This window comes from Elephas maximus, chromosome 25, assembly GCF_024166365.1.
Source record: "Elephas maximus indicus isolate mEleMax1 chromosome 25, mEleMax1 primary haplotype, whole genome shotgun sequence".
Taxonomy (NCBI): Eukaryota; Metazoa; Chordata; class Mammalia; order Proboscidea; family Elephantidae; genus Elephas; species Elephas maximus.
In genome coordinates, this window is record NC_064843.1 from 62,748,917 (window position 1) to 62,765,081 (window position 16,165).

The 16,165-nt window shown below is 40.1% G+C and overlaps 1 protein-coding gene across 17 annotated transcripts in view; it reads left to right on the top strand.

The window, feature by feature from the left end:
- KIZ (kizuna centrosomal protein) overlaps positions 1-16,165 on the top strand; it is a 172,486-nt gene that overhangs the window by 51,626 nt on the left and 104,695 nt on the right. For 15 of the 17 annotated variants that reach the window (XM_049870113.1, XM_049870111.1, XM_049870112.1 and 12 more), the window contains 2 exons: positions 13,028-13,658; positions 14,672-14,987. In XM_049870113.1, coding sequence (XP_049726070.1) covers positions 13,028-13,658; positions 14,672-14,987 — 947 coding nt within the window. Of the gene's footprint in view, positions 1-5,751; positions 7,646-13,027; positions 13,659-14,671; positions 14,988-16,165 lie in introns of those variants that run through there. The other 2 variants (XM_049870120.1, XM_049870118.1) reach the window with 2 other exon arrangements.

Here is a 16,165-nt window from a genome sequence, read left to right on the forward strand (position 1 = left end):
GTCTTCCCCAAAATATGTGTCAACTTTGTTAGGCCATGATTCCCAGTATTATGTGGTTGTCCTCCATTTTGTGATTGTAATTTTATGTCAAAAGGATTAAGGTGGGATTGTAACACCACCCTTACTCAGCTCACCTCCCTGATCCAGTGTAAAGGGAGTTTCCTGGGGTGTGGCCTGCACCACCTTTTATCTCTCAAGACAAAAGGAAACGGAAGCAAGCAGGGAGTTGAGGTCCTCATACCACCAAGAAAGCAGTACCAGGAGCAGAGCGTGTCCTTTGGATACGGGGTCCCTGCGCCTGAGAAGCTCCTTGACCAGGGGAAGTTTGAGGACAAGGAATCTTCCTTCAGAGCTGACAGAGAAAAAAGGCTGTCCTCTGGAGCTGACACCCTGAATTTGGACTTTTAACCTACTTTACTGTGAGGAAATATATTTCTCTTTGTTAAAGGCATCCACTTGTGATATTTCTGTTACAGCAGCACTAGATGACTGAGACAGCTATGATATGATGTGATGGGGTGAATGTGTTTTACCTGTGGCAAGGACATGACTTTTGGGGGTCCAAAGAGTGTGGAATGTTATGGAGTGAATTGTGTCCCCCAAAAATGTATGTCAACTTGGATAGGCCATGATTCCCAGTATTGTGTGATTGTCTACCATTTTGTCATCTGATGTGATTTTCATGTGTTTTGTAAATCCTACCTCTATGATGTTAGTGAGGCAGGATTAGGGGCAGTTACATTAATGAGGCAGGACTTAATTTACAAGATTAGGTTTTGTCTTAAGTCAATATCTTTTGAGGTATAAAAGAGAACAGCAAGCACAGAGAGAGGGGGACCTCATACCACAAAGAAAGCAGTGCCAGGAGCAGAGCGCATCCTTTGGACCCAAGGTTCCTATGCTGAGAAGCTCCTAGACCAGGGAAAGATTGATGACAAGGACCTTTCCCCAGAATCGACAGGGAGAGAAAGCCCTATCCTATAGCTGGCACCCTGAATTTGGACTTCTGGCCTCCTAAACTGTGAGAGGATAAATTTCCCTTTGTTAAAGCCATCCATTTGTGGTATTTCTGCCGTGGCAGCACTAGATAACTAAGACAAGTACCATGCAGAATAGTTTCACTGCCCATAAAATGCTCTGTACCCACCTATTCATCCCAATTTGTCTGAGCCCTGGAAAACACTTACCTATTTACTGTTTCTATAGTTTTGCCTTTTCCAGAATGTTATATAGTTGAATAAGCTTTTTCAGACTGGCTTCTTTCACTTAGCAATATGCATTTAAATTTCCTCCATGTCTTTTAATAGCTTGATAGCACATTTATTTTTATCCCTGAATAACACTCTATTGTTTATCCAGTCACCTATCGAATGACATGCTGGTTACTTCCAATTTTTGGCAGTTATGAGTAAAGCTGCTGTAAATATTCACGTGCAGGTATTTATGTAGACCTGTGTTTCAGCTCACTTGGGTAGATATGTAGGAGTGCAGTTGCTGGATCATATGGTAAGCCTACGCTTAGCTTTGTAAGAAATCGTCAGACTGTCTTCCAAAGTGGCTGCACCATTTTGCATTCCCGGCAGCAATGAGTAAGGATTCTTCTTGCTCCACATTCTCACCAACACTTGCTGTTGTCAGTGTTTTGTATTTTAGCCATTCTAATAGGTACATAATGGTGCAAGGTGTGGAACCCCTTTACAGTGAACAGCTTGGCCTTTGGTCCTGGTTCCTAACAGCTGAACCACACCTGAGGCCAATGAGTGGGGGCTGACCAGATCCCAATTGATCACCTGGGGATCCAATGCTGCCTGAGCTCAGGAGGCATGATGTAATCTGTCACGGCCATGTGGTGAGGCCCATAAAAGCCTTGGAAGACAGAGGTTCATTGGAGCTTCCTGGGTGGTAAAAACAAACATCTGCTTTTGGAAGGGTAAGCTCTTTCCCTGGGAACATGGAAACTCTGAACCAAGACTCCTCCCAGACCTTGCCCTGTATGCTTGTGTCCTTTTATCTCTCAGAGTAAATACAGCCCCCTTCCTGGAGTTTATCCATTCCAGTGGATTATCAGACCTACAAAATGGGGGTGAGAGAGGGAGAAGGATCCCGTTACCTGTGGACCAAACCCTGAGTGAATGGGGATGAGACAGAAAGGGCTGCACTGAGCAGCCGGGGTCTGAACTGACCAGAAAAGGAAAGCTGAGATTTCTACAGGATGCAGCCAGTGTGTGAAATGTGATTTATTATCCACTGTACATATGGCATCAGAGGTGGATGATCTTGGCATCCCTGGACTGTTTTGATACGAGTGGTAAGTATTTCATTGTTTTAATTTGCAGTTCCCTAATAACATAATGATTTTGAGCATCTTTTCATATACTTACCTGCCATCTTTATATCTTCTTTGCTGAAGTGTCTGTTCAGATACGTTGCCTATTTTGTAATTGGATTGTTTTATTGTTTTTGAATTTGAAGAGTTCTTGTATATTTTGGATACAAGTCTTTTTTCAGGTATAAGCTTTGCAGTTTTTTTCTCCTAGTCTGTAGTTTGTCTTTTCATTCTCTTCGTAGTGTCCTCAGCAGAGTGATTTTTTTTTTTTTTTAACTTTAATGAAGTCCAGCCTATGAGTTTTTTCTTTCATGGATCATGCTTTTGGCGTTGTGTCTAAACAGTCATTGCCAAACCCATGGTCACCTGTATTTTTCCCCCTTATTATTTTCTGTGAGTTGTATAGGTTTGCGTTTTACATTGGTCTAAGATCCAGCCGTCTTTTGGTTTCTGTCTTTTGGTTTCCCTGTATACTCTTTCTTAAATAGGGTCTAAAGATGCCTTGCAATTCTTTTCACCTGTAATCCAGTTATTATATAGGAGCCTTACTGATATGATGGAAAGATGTCGGGGAAGGGAAAGCATTTTATAATTTGATGATTAGGTCTCAATGTTTTAGTGATCCTGTGACCTTCACAAGTGTTTTTTATCTTTTTTTTTGACCTCTTAGGTAAGACAAGAAGGTTAGAGGGGGCTGCGGTTGAGTTATTACCTTTTACCCATGTCTAAGATGAGAGGGGACTAGAGTTGGATGTTCCCTTACCACACATCAGTTAGGCTCTGGTTAAAGCCCTTGTTGGTTAGGCTCTGGTAAAATAGTTTCCCTTGAGGACAGGCTGTTGTTAAGAACAGAGTGCTCTAGGCAAATTTCAGAATGGTTACTTTTTACCTCCCCATTCTGGAAGCATTAAGGTACCCCTGGTGGCGCAGTGGTTAAAGCACTTAGCTGCTAACTGAAAGGTTGGTGGTTCAAACCCACCAGCCGCTCCGAGGGAGAAAGATATGGTAGTCTGCTTCTGTAAAAATTTACAGCCTTGGAAACCCTATGGGGCAGTTCTACTCTGTCCAATAGGGTTGCTATGAGTCGGAATCAACTCAATGGCAGTGGGAAGCCCTAGGTAGTTTTTCTGTGATTTTCATAATGAGAGCCTGGTCAATTATGCCTTAAGTATTCCTTCCTGATGGTGGCTCCAGTAGCAGTTTCTGCTCCTGGTAAGCTGTAATTCTCTGTATCTGCCTGTATCTCCAGTTATTGGGTTGATGGCTTTCCCTGTGACCTCAATTCTCTGATGAAGCTGTAAGAGTTGTTGATTTTCAGCTTTTTCAGGACAGGAGTGATGACTTCCAAGTTCTTTACATGTCAGATTGATTGGTTTGCTAGTATTCTGTTGAATTTTTGCATCGGTATTCTTAAACAATATTGGTCTGTAGTTTGCTTTTCTGGTGATGTCTTTGTCCGGTTTTGGTGTCAGGCTAATACTGGCTTCATAGATTGAGTTGGGAACTGTTTCTTCCTCTCCTGTTTTTAAAAGAGTTTGTGAAGAATAGGTGTTTATTATTCTTTAAATATTTGGTAGAAGTTACCAGTGAAGCCATCTGGTCATAGACTTTTCTTTTTCTCTGTGGGAAGTTTTTGATTACTAATTTAACCTCTACTTGTTACAGATCCGTTCACATTTTCTGTTTCTTACTGAGTCAGTTTTAGTATTTGTGTGTTTTTAGGAATTTGTCCAGTTAATCTAGGTTATCTAATCTTTTGGTGTACAGTTTTCTTTGTTTTGCTTACAGTATTTTCTTACAATTCTTAGTATTTCCGAGTTCAGTAATAGTATTTTTACTTTCATTCCTGATATTAGTAATTTGAGCCTTCTCTTTTTTTCCTTCTTGCTCAGTCTAGCTAACCCATAAAAAAAAACCATTGCCTTCGAGTCGATTCCGACTCATAGCGACCCTATAGGACAGAGTAGAACTGCCCCATGGAGTTTTCAAGGAGCACCTGGTGGATTCGAACCGCTGACCTTTTCGTTAGCAGCCGTAGTCTAGCTAAAGGTTTTTCATTTTACTTTTGAAAGAACCAATTTTTGGTCTTACTGATTTGATTTTCTCTGTTGCTCTATTTCTGCTTTTATCATTATTTTCTTCCTTCTGCCTGCTTTGGGTTTAGTTTGCTCTTGTTTTTCTAGTTTCTTAATGTGGAAGATTAGATGATTGATTTAAGATCTTTCTTATATGTTGTGTTTTTGTTTTCTTAAGTATTTTTAAGGAACTCTGGTGGCTCAACAGTTAAATACGCATCTGCTAACGGAAAGGTTGGAAGTTTGAACTCACCCAGCTCTACAAAAGAAAGACCTGGCAGTCTGCTCCTGTAAAGATTATAGCCTAGAAAACCCTATAGGGCCGTTCTGCTCTGTCACATGGGATCACAGTCAACTTGATGGCACCCAATAACAACCTAAGTATTTTTAAAACTTTCCTTATGATTTCTTCTTTGATCCATTGGTTATTTAGGAATGTGTTGTTTAATTTTCATATATTTGTGAATTTGCCAAATTTCCTTTTCTTAATTGATTTCTAATTTCATTCCATGTGGTCAGAGAACATACTTTTAATTCTTTTCGATTTATTGAGACTTGTTTTTATGTCCCAACATATGGTCAATCCTGCAGAAAAGAATGTGTATTCTGTTGTTGGGTGAAGTGTTCTGTGTATACTTATGTTAGGACTAATTGGTTTATTGTGTTGTTCAAGACCTCTGTTTCCTAATCTCATCTGTCTAGTTGTTCTATTGTTATTAAAAGTGGGATATTGAAGTTTCCAACTATTATTGTTGAATTGTCTATTTCCCCCTTCAGTTCTCTGTTTTTCCTTCATGTATTTTGGGGCTCTGATGTTAGGTGTACATACATTTATAATTGTTACATCTTCCTGATGGAGTGACCCTTTTATTAAATTATTGTAAAATGTTTTTGTCTCTGGTACCAATTTTTGTTGTATTTTGTCTGATTTTAGTATAGCTGCTCCAGCTTTCTCTTGGTTTTGGTATATCTTTTTCCATCCTTTTGCTTTCAACCTACTTGTGTCTTTGAATCTAGAGTGAGTCTCTTGTAGATAGCATGTAGTTGGATCATCTGTTTGTTTTTAATCCATTCTGCCAATCTCTGCCTTTTAATTGGAGTGTTGAACCATTTACATTTAACGTAATTACTGGTAAGGTAGGATTTACAGCTGCCATTTTGCTGTTTGTTTTCAATACATATAATGTCTTCTTTGTTCCTTGTTCCTCCATTACTGCCTCCTTTTGTATTAAATAGATATTACCTACTGTACCATTTTAATTCTCTTGTCAGTTATTTTACCATATATTTTTTGGTTCATTTCTTAGTGATTGCTCTGGTTATTACAGTTAACATTTTATGATAATCTAGTTCAGATTAATACTAAATTAATTTCAAAAGTATATAAAAACTTTGCTCATATGTAGCTCCATTCCCTTCTTGCTCCTTTGTGCTATTATTATAAACCAAATTACAGTCATCCCTCAGTGTCTATAGGGGATTGGTTCCAGGACTCCCTGTGGATACCAGAATCCGTGGATGCTCAAGCCCCTTACATAAAATGGCATAGTATTTGCATTTAACCTATGCACATCCTCCTGTGTACTTTAAATCATCTCTAGATTACTTTTAATACCTAAAACAATGTAAATGCTATGTAAATAGTTGTTATACGGTACTGTGTTGTTTAGGGAATAATGACAAGACTTGAGGTAAACGAATACTGGAGAGAGACTGAGGATTTGTGAAATGGCAGGAGGCTACAGCAGGTTATGCCTACACATCATTTCCTTTGCGTGGATTCAGTGTAGTGCTCAGTGCGTGGCAAATTCAAATTTTGCTTTTTGGAACTTTTTTTTTATTATTTCCCGCAAATACTTTCTATGCGTGGTAGGTGGAATCTGCAGATGCAAAACTTGCAGACACGGAGGGCTGACGGTACGTGTTTATACCTTATATGCTGTTCACCAACACATATATAATTATTGCTTTATGCATGTATCTTTTAAACCATATAGGAGGAAAAAGGGCAATTCTACTCTGTCCTATAGGGTCACTATGAGTTGGAACCAACTCGATGGCAGTGGGTTTGGTTTCAGTTTAGAAGGAAAAAATACAAACAAAAAATACACTTACACTGTTTTTTATATTTACTTACGTAGTTTTTACCAGTGTTCTTTATTTCTTAATGTGGAATTGAGTTATTATCTAGTTCCCTTTCATTTCAACCTAAAGGATTCCCTTTAAAATGTCTTATGGAGTAGATAAGGAGCCATGGTGGTGCAATGGTTAAGTGCTTGGCTGCTAACTGAAAGGTTGGCTGTTCGAACCCACCAGCCACCCTGTGAGGGAAGAGACCTGACAAACTACGACTGGTTAGCAGTCGTAGCTCTTAACCACTGTGTCACCAAGGCTCCTCAACCTAGCTGGTAGTTCCCTGGAAAAACCCACTTGCAAGGCTCTCTTTATCTGACCTAAGAGCTCACCCCATTTGAACAGTCTTTTCCCTGGAGATGTTTGTTGAAAAAAATCAGAGACAGTTGTTTAACATTCAGGCTGCCTGAGGTAGTGAATAACATTTAGAGCAAACAATAGACTAACCAAAAAGTTTAAAAGGAAAAGCTGGTGAATGAGATGTCCATGAGGGTCTTTGATAAGCTCTGACAAATTCCTGGGAATCTAGAAGACCATGTGCATATTTAAGAAAATACCTCAGAAGGACCAAAGCCCTCAACTCTAGCTTAACTTGAGGTTTGCACAAAGAAGAAGTAAAGGCTAAAGTGCAGTTTTAAATTGCCTGGATGAGTGCTGAAGGCATGTGTCTCCCATAAAGATTACAGCCTAGGAAACCTTATGGGGCAGTTCTACTCTGTCACAGTGGGTCTCTATGAGTCAGAATTGACTTAGCAGGACATAACAACAAAATAGGGCAGATATGGTAGCAACAAATTTTCTGTTCTTGTTTAGGAGAAAGTGTTAATTTCTACTTCTTTTTTTTTTTAGAGTTATATATTTTATTTGAGCCTTATCTCTTTGGAGAAAGGGGGAAAGAGATGAGAGGAATAAGTTAGAGATGGTCTTGCAAAAACCCCAGAGATGTAGGGTATGTGAAGAAGGAAAACCTTCACAAGGACCCGTTGAAGGTGAAACAAAGTGAACCTGGAACAGGAATTCAGAGACAATTCTTGGCATTTAGTATTGTGATCTGAAAGTGTGATCCCGGTGCTGAGTGTGGAAGGAAGCAAGCAGATGGAGGAGTCACAAGGCAAGTAGTGTCAATTTGTATCAAACCCAGGTCTCCTGACCAAGCAACCCCCCATTTGGGTGGCATAATTTGCAAAGGGAATCCATCCCCTTATATCCAGTCTTCCTCCCAGGGATCCTTGGTATCATTGCCCTTGGATGAGTGTAAATCCATATGTTGATGCCTCCTCTCCACTGACCGTGTCCAAGTCTGAGTCTGAGGCTGGGAACTGGGATACGGCAACCAGTGGTACTGTGGAGAATGAGTCTGAACCCTTGACCTGGATTTGGGCTCAGGCTCGGTCTCTGTCTCTGTCTCCAGCTCTGGCTCTAGATCCATCTCAGGCTCCGGCTCCAGTTCAGACTCAGGCTCCAGCTCCAGATCCAGGTCTAGGTGCAAATCCATCTTCTGACTTAAGTGTGGGCTCTAGTTCTGACTGTTCAACTACTTCTGGCTCCCGAATTAAAGCCCTGAAGCCTGGATTTGTATTTTTTGGAATTTCTGTATTACTATCATTCATACGATACCCTGGTTCTTCATTCTTTGCTTATGCTGCTCCGTTTGCTTGCCTTGTCTTCATATCATCCACAAACGCTTATCATTCCAGGTTCAGAACAAAGATGACCAATTAGGAACACAGCTTTCTTTGTGTTCCAGTTGTACCTCACTTACACTTCTATCATATATTGCCTTGTTTATTTCTACTTCATTTTTGAAGGGTAGTTTTGCTGGATACAGAATTCGTAGTTGACAGTCTGCCTTTCAGCACTTCGAATATGTCATTCCGCTGCCTTCTGGCCTCATAGTTTGTGATGAGTCACTTTTCTCTACCTTTGAGATTCTCTGTTTTTGTTTTCCAGTAGTTTGATAATGTTGTCTCTAGGTGTGGATCTCTTTAAACTTATTTTACTTGAAGTTTGTTGAATTTGCATATATATATTAATGTTTTTCATTCAAATTTGGGAAACTTTCAGCTGTTATTTCTTCAAATATTCTTTCTGACACGTTCTCTCCTCTCCTTCTGGGACTCATTGTGCATGTGTTGGTATGCTTAAAGATGTCCCACAGGTCACTAAGGTTATGTTCATTTTTCTTCATTATTTTCATTAATTTTTCCTTACTGTTCCTCAGGCTTAATAGTCTCAATTGACCTGTTTTCTAATTTGAGGATTCTTGCTTCTGCCTTCTCAAATCAGCTCTTGAGCCCTCTGGTGAACTTTTCATCCTGATCATTGTACTTTTCGACTTCATGATTCTCACTTGATTCATTTTTTTTTCTCTCTGCATATACCCAACCGAGTGCTGTCGAGTTGATTCCGACTCATAGCGACCCTACAGGACAGAGAACTGCCCCATAGAGTTTCCAAGGAGCACTATGCATATATATATAATTTTTATCTCTTTATTTGGTGAAGCATTGTTCTCATAGTCTTCTATAGTTCTTTATACATGATTTTCTTTAGTTCTTTGAACATATTTAAAATAGCTAACTTAAACCCTTTGTCTGATAGGTCCAACATCTGTGCTTCATCAGAGATAGTTCCTGTCGATCGCTTTTTATCCCCTTGGTGTATGGTACATACTTTCTTGTTTTATTCCATGGCTCATAATTTTTGCTGAAGTATGATTATTTTAAATAATATAATGTGACAACTCTGAAAATCAGATTCTTCCCACTTAGAGTTGGTTGTTGCTGTTGGTTGCTATTGTTGCACTTGTTTAGTGACTTTTCTAAAGTAATTCTGTAAAGTTTGTGTTCTTTATCATGTGTGGCCACTGAACTGCCTTTTCAGTTGGCTTAGTTGTCAGCTAATGGTTAGACAGAGATTTTCTTAAATACCTGGAACCGGTAAGTCTCATAGTCTTTGCCAAGGAGCACTACGTGTGTTTTTGGGCATGCCTTCGGCACTCATCCAGGCAGTTTACAACTGCACTTTAGCCTTTACTTCCTCTTTGTGCAAACCCTCAAGTTAAGCTAGAGTTGAGGGCTTAGGTCCTTCTGAGGAAGTTTCTTAAGAATGCACATGGTCTTCTAGATTCCAGGAATTTGTCAGAGCTTATCAAAGTCCCTTATGGACATCTCATTCACGAGCTTTTCATTTTAAACTTTTTGGTTAGTTTATTGTTTGCTCTAAATGTTATTCACCACCTCAGGCAGCCCAAATGTTAAACAACTGCCTCTAATTTTTTTTGGACAAACATCTCCAGGGAAAAGACTGTTCAAACTGGGTGAGCTCTTAGACAGGTCAGAGAGAAAGAGAGCCTTGCAAGTGGGTTTTTCCAGGGAACTACCAGCTAGGTTGAGGAGCCCTGGCGGCAGTGGTTAAGACCTACAACTGGTAGCCAAAAAGTTGGCAGTTCAAATCCACCAGCCACTCCTTAGAAACCCTAATGGCATTTCTACTCTGTCCTTTAAGGTCGCTATGAGTCGAAATCAACTCAATGGCAGTGGGTTTGATTTTTGGATGAGATAGGTCAAACAATGAGTTCTCTGGAAATGGGACCTTAAAAGAGTTCCATCCCTGTTCTGCCCTTTTTCCTGGCTGCTAGTCTGCTGGTTTTTACTGCAATTGTGGGGGCTGTTGGTTTGCAAGGCTACTGCAGACCTGAAGAGGGGGATGAGATAGGGCAAGTTAAAATGCCACAAAGCACCAGAAGAACTAGATGGTGCCCGGCTACCACTACCAACCGCTTTGACTGGAATCATAACAGAGGGTCCTGGACAGAGAGGGAGAAAAAAAATGTAGAACAGAAAATCAGATTCACAAAAAAGACCAGACTTATTGATCTAACAGAGACTGGAGGAACCTCTGGGACTGTGGTCCTAAGACACCATTCTTAACTGGAACTGAAGCCATTCCTGAAGACCGCCTTTAGCCAAATCATAGACAGGCCTGTAAAATAAACAGTAACACCTGAGAGAAATCCATTATGGGCTATCAAAAGGGTGGCATTTTCTGTCCGGAGGCGAGATGAGAAGGCAGAGGGGACAGGAGCTGGTTGAATGGACACAGGAAATACAGGGTGGAGAGAAGGAGTGTGCTTTCACATTTTAGGGAAAGCAACTAGGGCCACATAACAACGTGTGTATAAGTTTTTGTATGAGAAACTGACTTGAATTGTAAACTTTTACTTAAGCACAATAAAAATAAATACTCAAACAGCTGAAAAGAAAAAAAAAAGGGCAACATTTTCCCAAAAGCACAAAAAGAAACGGGGAACCTAGGACAGAAATGGGGAGAGTGCTGACACATTGTGGGGAATGAAACCAATGTTATGAACACTTTATGTATACACTATCAAATGGGAAACTAATTTGCTCTGTAAACTTTCACCTAATGGACAGTAAGAAGTTAAAAAATAAGTAAATAATTTGCCACAGAGCTTGCCATTCTTGCTGAGATTCATCCACTATTCTTGAACCACTCCTAAGATTGCTTCTAGCCTTTGGTTCATTTCCAGAGTTTTGAAAAAATTGATTGTAAATATTTTGCCAGTATTATAATTTCTTTAACAGGGCAGAGGATTTTCAGAGGTGCTTACTCTGCCATTTATCCCTGTTCGTTTGTTTTTAACTCCAGAGGTGGTTTTTTAAAAAAATTTTATTTTAAGGATAAAAGAGATGGTATGTTTTAAGAGAACATGGCACAGTGGTTAAGAGTTTGGCTGCTAACTATAAGGTCAGCAGTTGAAATCCACCAGCCGCTGCTTGGAAACCCTATGGGGCAGTTCTCCTGTGTCCTAGAGGATCGCTATGGGTCGGAATAGACTAAACGGCAACAGATTTTACGAGTATGACGTTTTATCTCCTAAGCTTTGGACCTCAGTTTTTCCACCTGTAGAGTAGGAGTATGGGGGACTGGTTTCTGAAAATAGCCCTTGGAATTTGCCTGCAATCAAGGGGGTTTTGTCTTATAAAACAGCCAGGCAGCACTTAAACAAGCATAAACAAGTAGGGGCTGTACAGTCCCCACCCTAGCAGCAAACCTCAGGAAGGGAGCGGGTGTGATAGAATCAATCATATGTATTTATTCCAGTCATACATATACATTAAAGTTCCATTGACTTTAAGGGACCCTGGACTTTGGAGTTCTCTCTTTTTGGGGGGCTTTCTGGATTGGTGAGAATATCTATGCATGGGAGAGGCTGTGGCACATCCTTGGTGACAGTGGAAACCTTGTGCTGCCAGGACCTCTCCCAGGCCTTAGCTGATGCGTCTCTTCCCTTGTATCCTTTCTGGTTATAATAAATGGGTAATTGCGTATAGGAAATCTCCATGGGTTCTATGCGTCATTCTAGCAAATTATCAAACTCACTGGGACCAATGAGAGCCAGAAGAAAGACTGGCATTTTCTTCCTATTTGGCAGGGGCTGTTAGGACAGAGGCGCAGTGGTTAAGAGCCCAGCTGCTAACCAAAAGGGTGGCAGTTTGAATCCACTAGCTGCTCCTTGGAAACCCTGTGGGGAAGTTCTCCTCTCTCCTATAGGGTCACTAATGAGTTGGAATCAACTAGACAGCATCTGGTTTGGTTTGATTTTGTGAGGACAGAATTCTAAGTTTCGGAGACCCAATTTCAGGTGGTTAGGGTCAGAAAGAGAAAGTGCCACGTCAGGATGATGAAGTGGAATATTAGTTATTTACACATTTTAGAAATTAGCTATCTCTACATCAGTTATTATTCCTGTTAGCTATTTCTAATGTCAGTTATTATTAACGAAGGGTGCGAATACATCTCCCCACGTACTCCATAAGCCTCTGTGAAATAAATCCCATTATGTGTGTGGAAGTGCTTTGTTCCCCTTGGAACGAGATTACATCCTAAACACTTTGTGATTGTTGTTTCCAGTTTTGCTTCCCACTTTGTGTCCTTGATGAAGCCACTGAGCTGGTTCCTTCTGTTTTTCTCCCTTTCTCTCTCTCTCTAAAGGAAGAGACCATGTTCATTTTGCCCGTAGACATGCTGGTAAATTAAAATTACTTTAAATGTCTTTGAAATTAATTGAAGGTTATTTGCAATCTGACTTGGAATTATTACTCTGTACATGATGCACTATATTTTAATGAACTTCTGAAGGTGATTATCAGAAGCTTTTTTTATATTACACATAACACGAGAAATAAAGTTTTGAAATCCCCATAGACTTTTCTGTATATCACTTTTGGAAAAATGTGGATTTCCTAGTCTTTAATAATATTTGCTTTGTGAAACAACATTGTCATTAAAATTAAATTGTACCTACGGTACTGCTTTTGTTCGTTTATTATGTAGAATGCCACGAGTTGGATAAGATGTGGTAGGTACTGATTTCTGTGTCACATTTCATTTACTTCATTTAATTTCTGAAAACAGCTGGATTGTTCATACACAGTAGATTTAACTCACATATCTTTTGGTGTTGCAGGTTGCAGTTCAGGCAGGAGTTAACTCCGGGATAGCCGTGTCGAGAGGAATGTATCAACCAGCAACAATCTTTATGGGCCGCCAAATGTCAGCCATCTCAAGCATTGGAGATTTCAGTACAGAGCAGAAATCTCCCCAACCCACAAAGAACTTTTCAATTCCTAACCCACATTCATGCCAGCAGACAGCCCAGAGCGGTAATGTGACAGACAGCTGTGTAGTACAAACTACACAGTGCTTAAAGAAGCCTGACAAAATAGATGGAGAGACATCTCTTCAGATTGGTGAGGAAACGCCAGTCACAGCCAATGTATTGTCTGAGGGGGAAAAAACTCATTGCTTGGAGATAGGAAGCAACACACGCCATGGCAATTTATCTGAAAGCAAAAAGTCTGCTGAACTTCATTCCCCGTCACAGGAAAGATTAAGTCCAGAGAACAGAACCACTGATTTAAAGTGTGACAGTTCCAGCAGATCAGAGGGATCAGAGGAAGAAATGCTGACACGGGAACACATTGAAGTCAAGGAAGAAAGAGCCGGACTGCCAGTCTCTCCGATATCGGTTTCAGAATACTGTGCATTTGAAAATAAGTGTTCTCAAGAGAACCATTCTGCTTGGGAAGGTTTCTTAGGTGGGAGGAGAGGCTGAGTTGGTTTGCCAGCGTTTGCTGGTATTTACTTTTTCTGGGTGGTAGCAGTCTTATGTAAGGACAAAATACACTCTTATTTTATCTCTCTGTCAAAAAATGAAGTGAGTGAATAATGGTAACTTTGCCAGCAAATTCCATTCTAATGAGTTTCTATTTATTTATTTTTGTGGATGAAAATAAGACCCAGCAAAACCCACTCCCATTCAACAGCTTCCAGACCTAATGATCAGCGGCACTGGTTACATCTTTCACAGTGTGTCAACATGCTCATTATTTCTGTTCCAGTTGTTTCACCCCCATTGACTTCAGCTCCCTGCCCCATAACCTTCTCATCTGTGTTTTAGAATAACTTGTCCATTTGGTCTTATATAAATAATTTTTTAAAAGAATGCAGTACTCAAGGGTGACAATCTTTACTTATTGAGCTAACCTTAGTTTAAAGATGACTTCAGGGGATAGTTTTGATTCAGGGTCTGAAGAATAACTCAGGGCGGTAGTCTCAAGGACTCCTCCAGTTTCATTAGGTCCAGTAAGTCTGGATTCTTTAAGAGTTTGAAGTTCTGTTCCACATTTTTCACCCTTTCTGTCAGGATCCAGCTGTCATGTCCCTGATCAGATGTTCTGTAGTGGTAGCTGGGTACCATCCAGTTCTGTTCAGAGGGTAATGGAGGCGGTGGTTCATGGAAACACTTAGTCCTCTAGTCCGGTTTCTTCTCTGATTCTTGGGTTCCTTCTTTCTCTTTTGTTCCAGGTGAAGAGACACTTTAATGAGTTCTTAAATAAGTGGAAATATTTTTGCTAGTGAATTTCCTGAATTTTAAATCCACTGTGGTATTTTAAAAAAATATTTTAATGAGTTTTTAAATGCTATAATTAGTTGTGGATAATTTTTACATGTTTTTAGCAGATGATTAATTCTACTCTGTGAGGTGCAACATCTTACCTTTCTTCTCCTGAAGCCACTGATCAGTAATCCATTCATATCCCTCTTATAGATTGTCTTCCTCACGGGATCCCAGAGTCACGGAGGACCTTCAGAAAAACGCAGGAAGAGCCAGAAGAGGAAAGTTGGAGCAGCAGCAGTGACCTCACAGTTTCTGTGAGTGAAGATGATCTGATTTTAAAGAGTCCAGAACTGCAGCCAAGTCCATATGACAAGATGGAGGGAGAAGATGGAATAAAAGCCTTAAGATTAATCCACTCTGAGCAAGAAAGAGATGCCCTGCTCACCCCCCCAAAAAATTGTATTTTGCAAAGCCTGAGCTCTCCTGATTCAAAAGAGGAACCCTCCACTAACTCACCATCGAGAGAGTAAGCCGTTCAGTTTTTTTTTTACTGTTGTCTTTTTAATTGCAGACATTTTTAGAGTCTTTTCCACTGGAAATGTGATATTGACCACTCAGCCATGAATGTATAAGTTCCTTAAATCTCACAAGCAGTCTCTTAGATAAGATCTAATTTTCTTTCTTTCTTTGTCTTAAAAGTCCGAATATCATTGACTCATGGTGTAGCAGTTTATAATTATATCCAGACAATTCATGAGTAACTCATCAGTCATTTCACCTACCCTGAGCTCTCCAGCCCTCTAGAAAATAAATCCATTTTGAAGTCATGGTAACATAAACCAAAAAACCAAAACCAAACCCAGTGCCGTTGAGTTGATTCTGACTCATAGCGACCCTATAGGACAGAGTAGAACTGCCCCCATAGAGTTTCCGAGGAGAACCTGGCAGATTTGAACTGCCGACCCTTTGGTTAGCAACCGTAGCACTTAACTATTACGCCACCAGGGTTTCCCTGGTAACATAAGACAAAAAATCAAACCTGCTGCCATTGAGTCTATTCCGACACATAGTGACCCTATAGGGCAGCGTAGAACTGCTCCATAGAGTTTCCAAGGAGCGCCTGGAGGATTTGAACTGCTGACCTTTTGGTTAGCAGCTGTTGCACTTAACCACTACGCCACCAGGGTTTCCCATGGTAACATAGAAGGTGGGAAATAGTTACGGTTATTGTGAATTCAGTTTTAAAGACTAAGAACTTGGTATCTGATGGTATTTCTTTAATTCTTATATCCCTTCTCACAGTGTCATTTTTGTTATATGATTAAATATAAGTTAGTAGATTCTTTGGAGTATATACCTAGCCAGCTTTCTTTTTATGGATATAAACATTAGGACATTGGAATCTCTGTTCCATAGGAGCACAATTAGTGTTATACGGTTTGGGCACTTGTAATATTCCTCATAAAAGCTCATCTAAGCTTTTTTGTTATTGACTGGAGAAAGTAAGTAGAGCTGTATAGAAAACTTAGTACATTGCTGAAAACTGACTTTGCAATACAAAAAAGAAAACCACTAAGTGGCATCAAATATCGTTTAGGGGAAAAGTACTTTCCTTGTACCGTGCCATCTTTAACATTGTTGGTATGTTTGAGTTCATCGTAGTGGCTGTTGTATAGTGCCTTCCCACATAGGGAGCTCATCTTC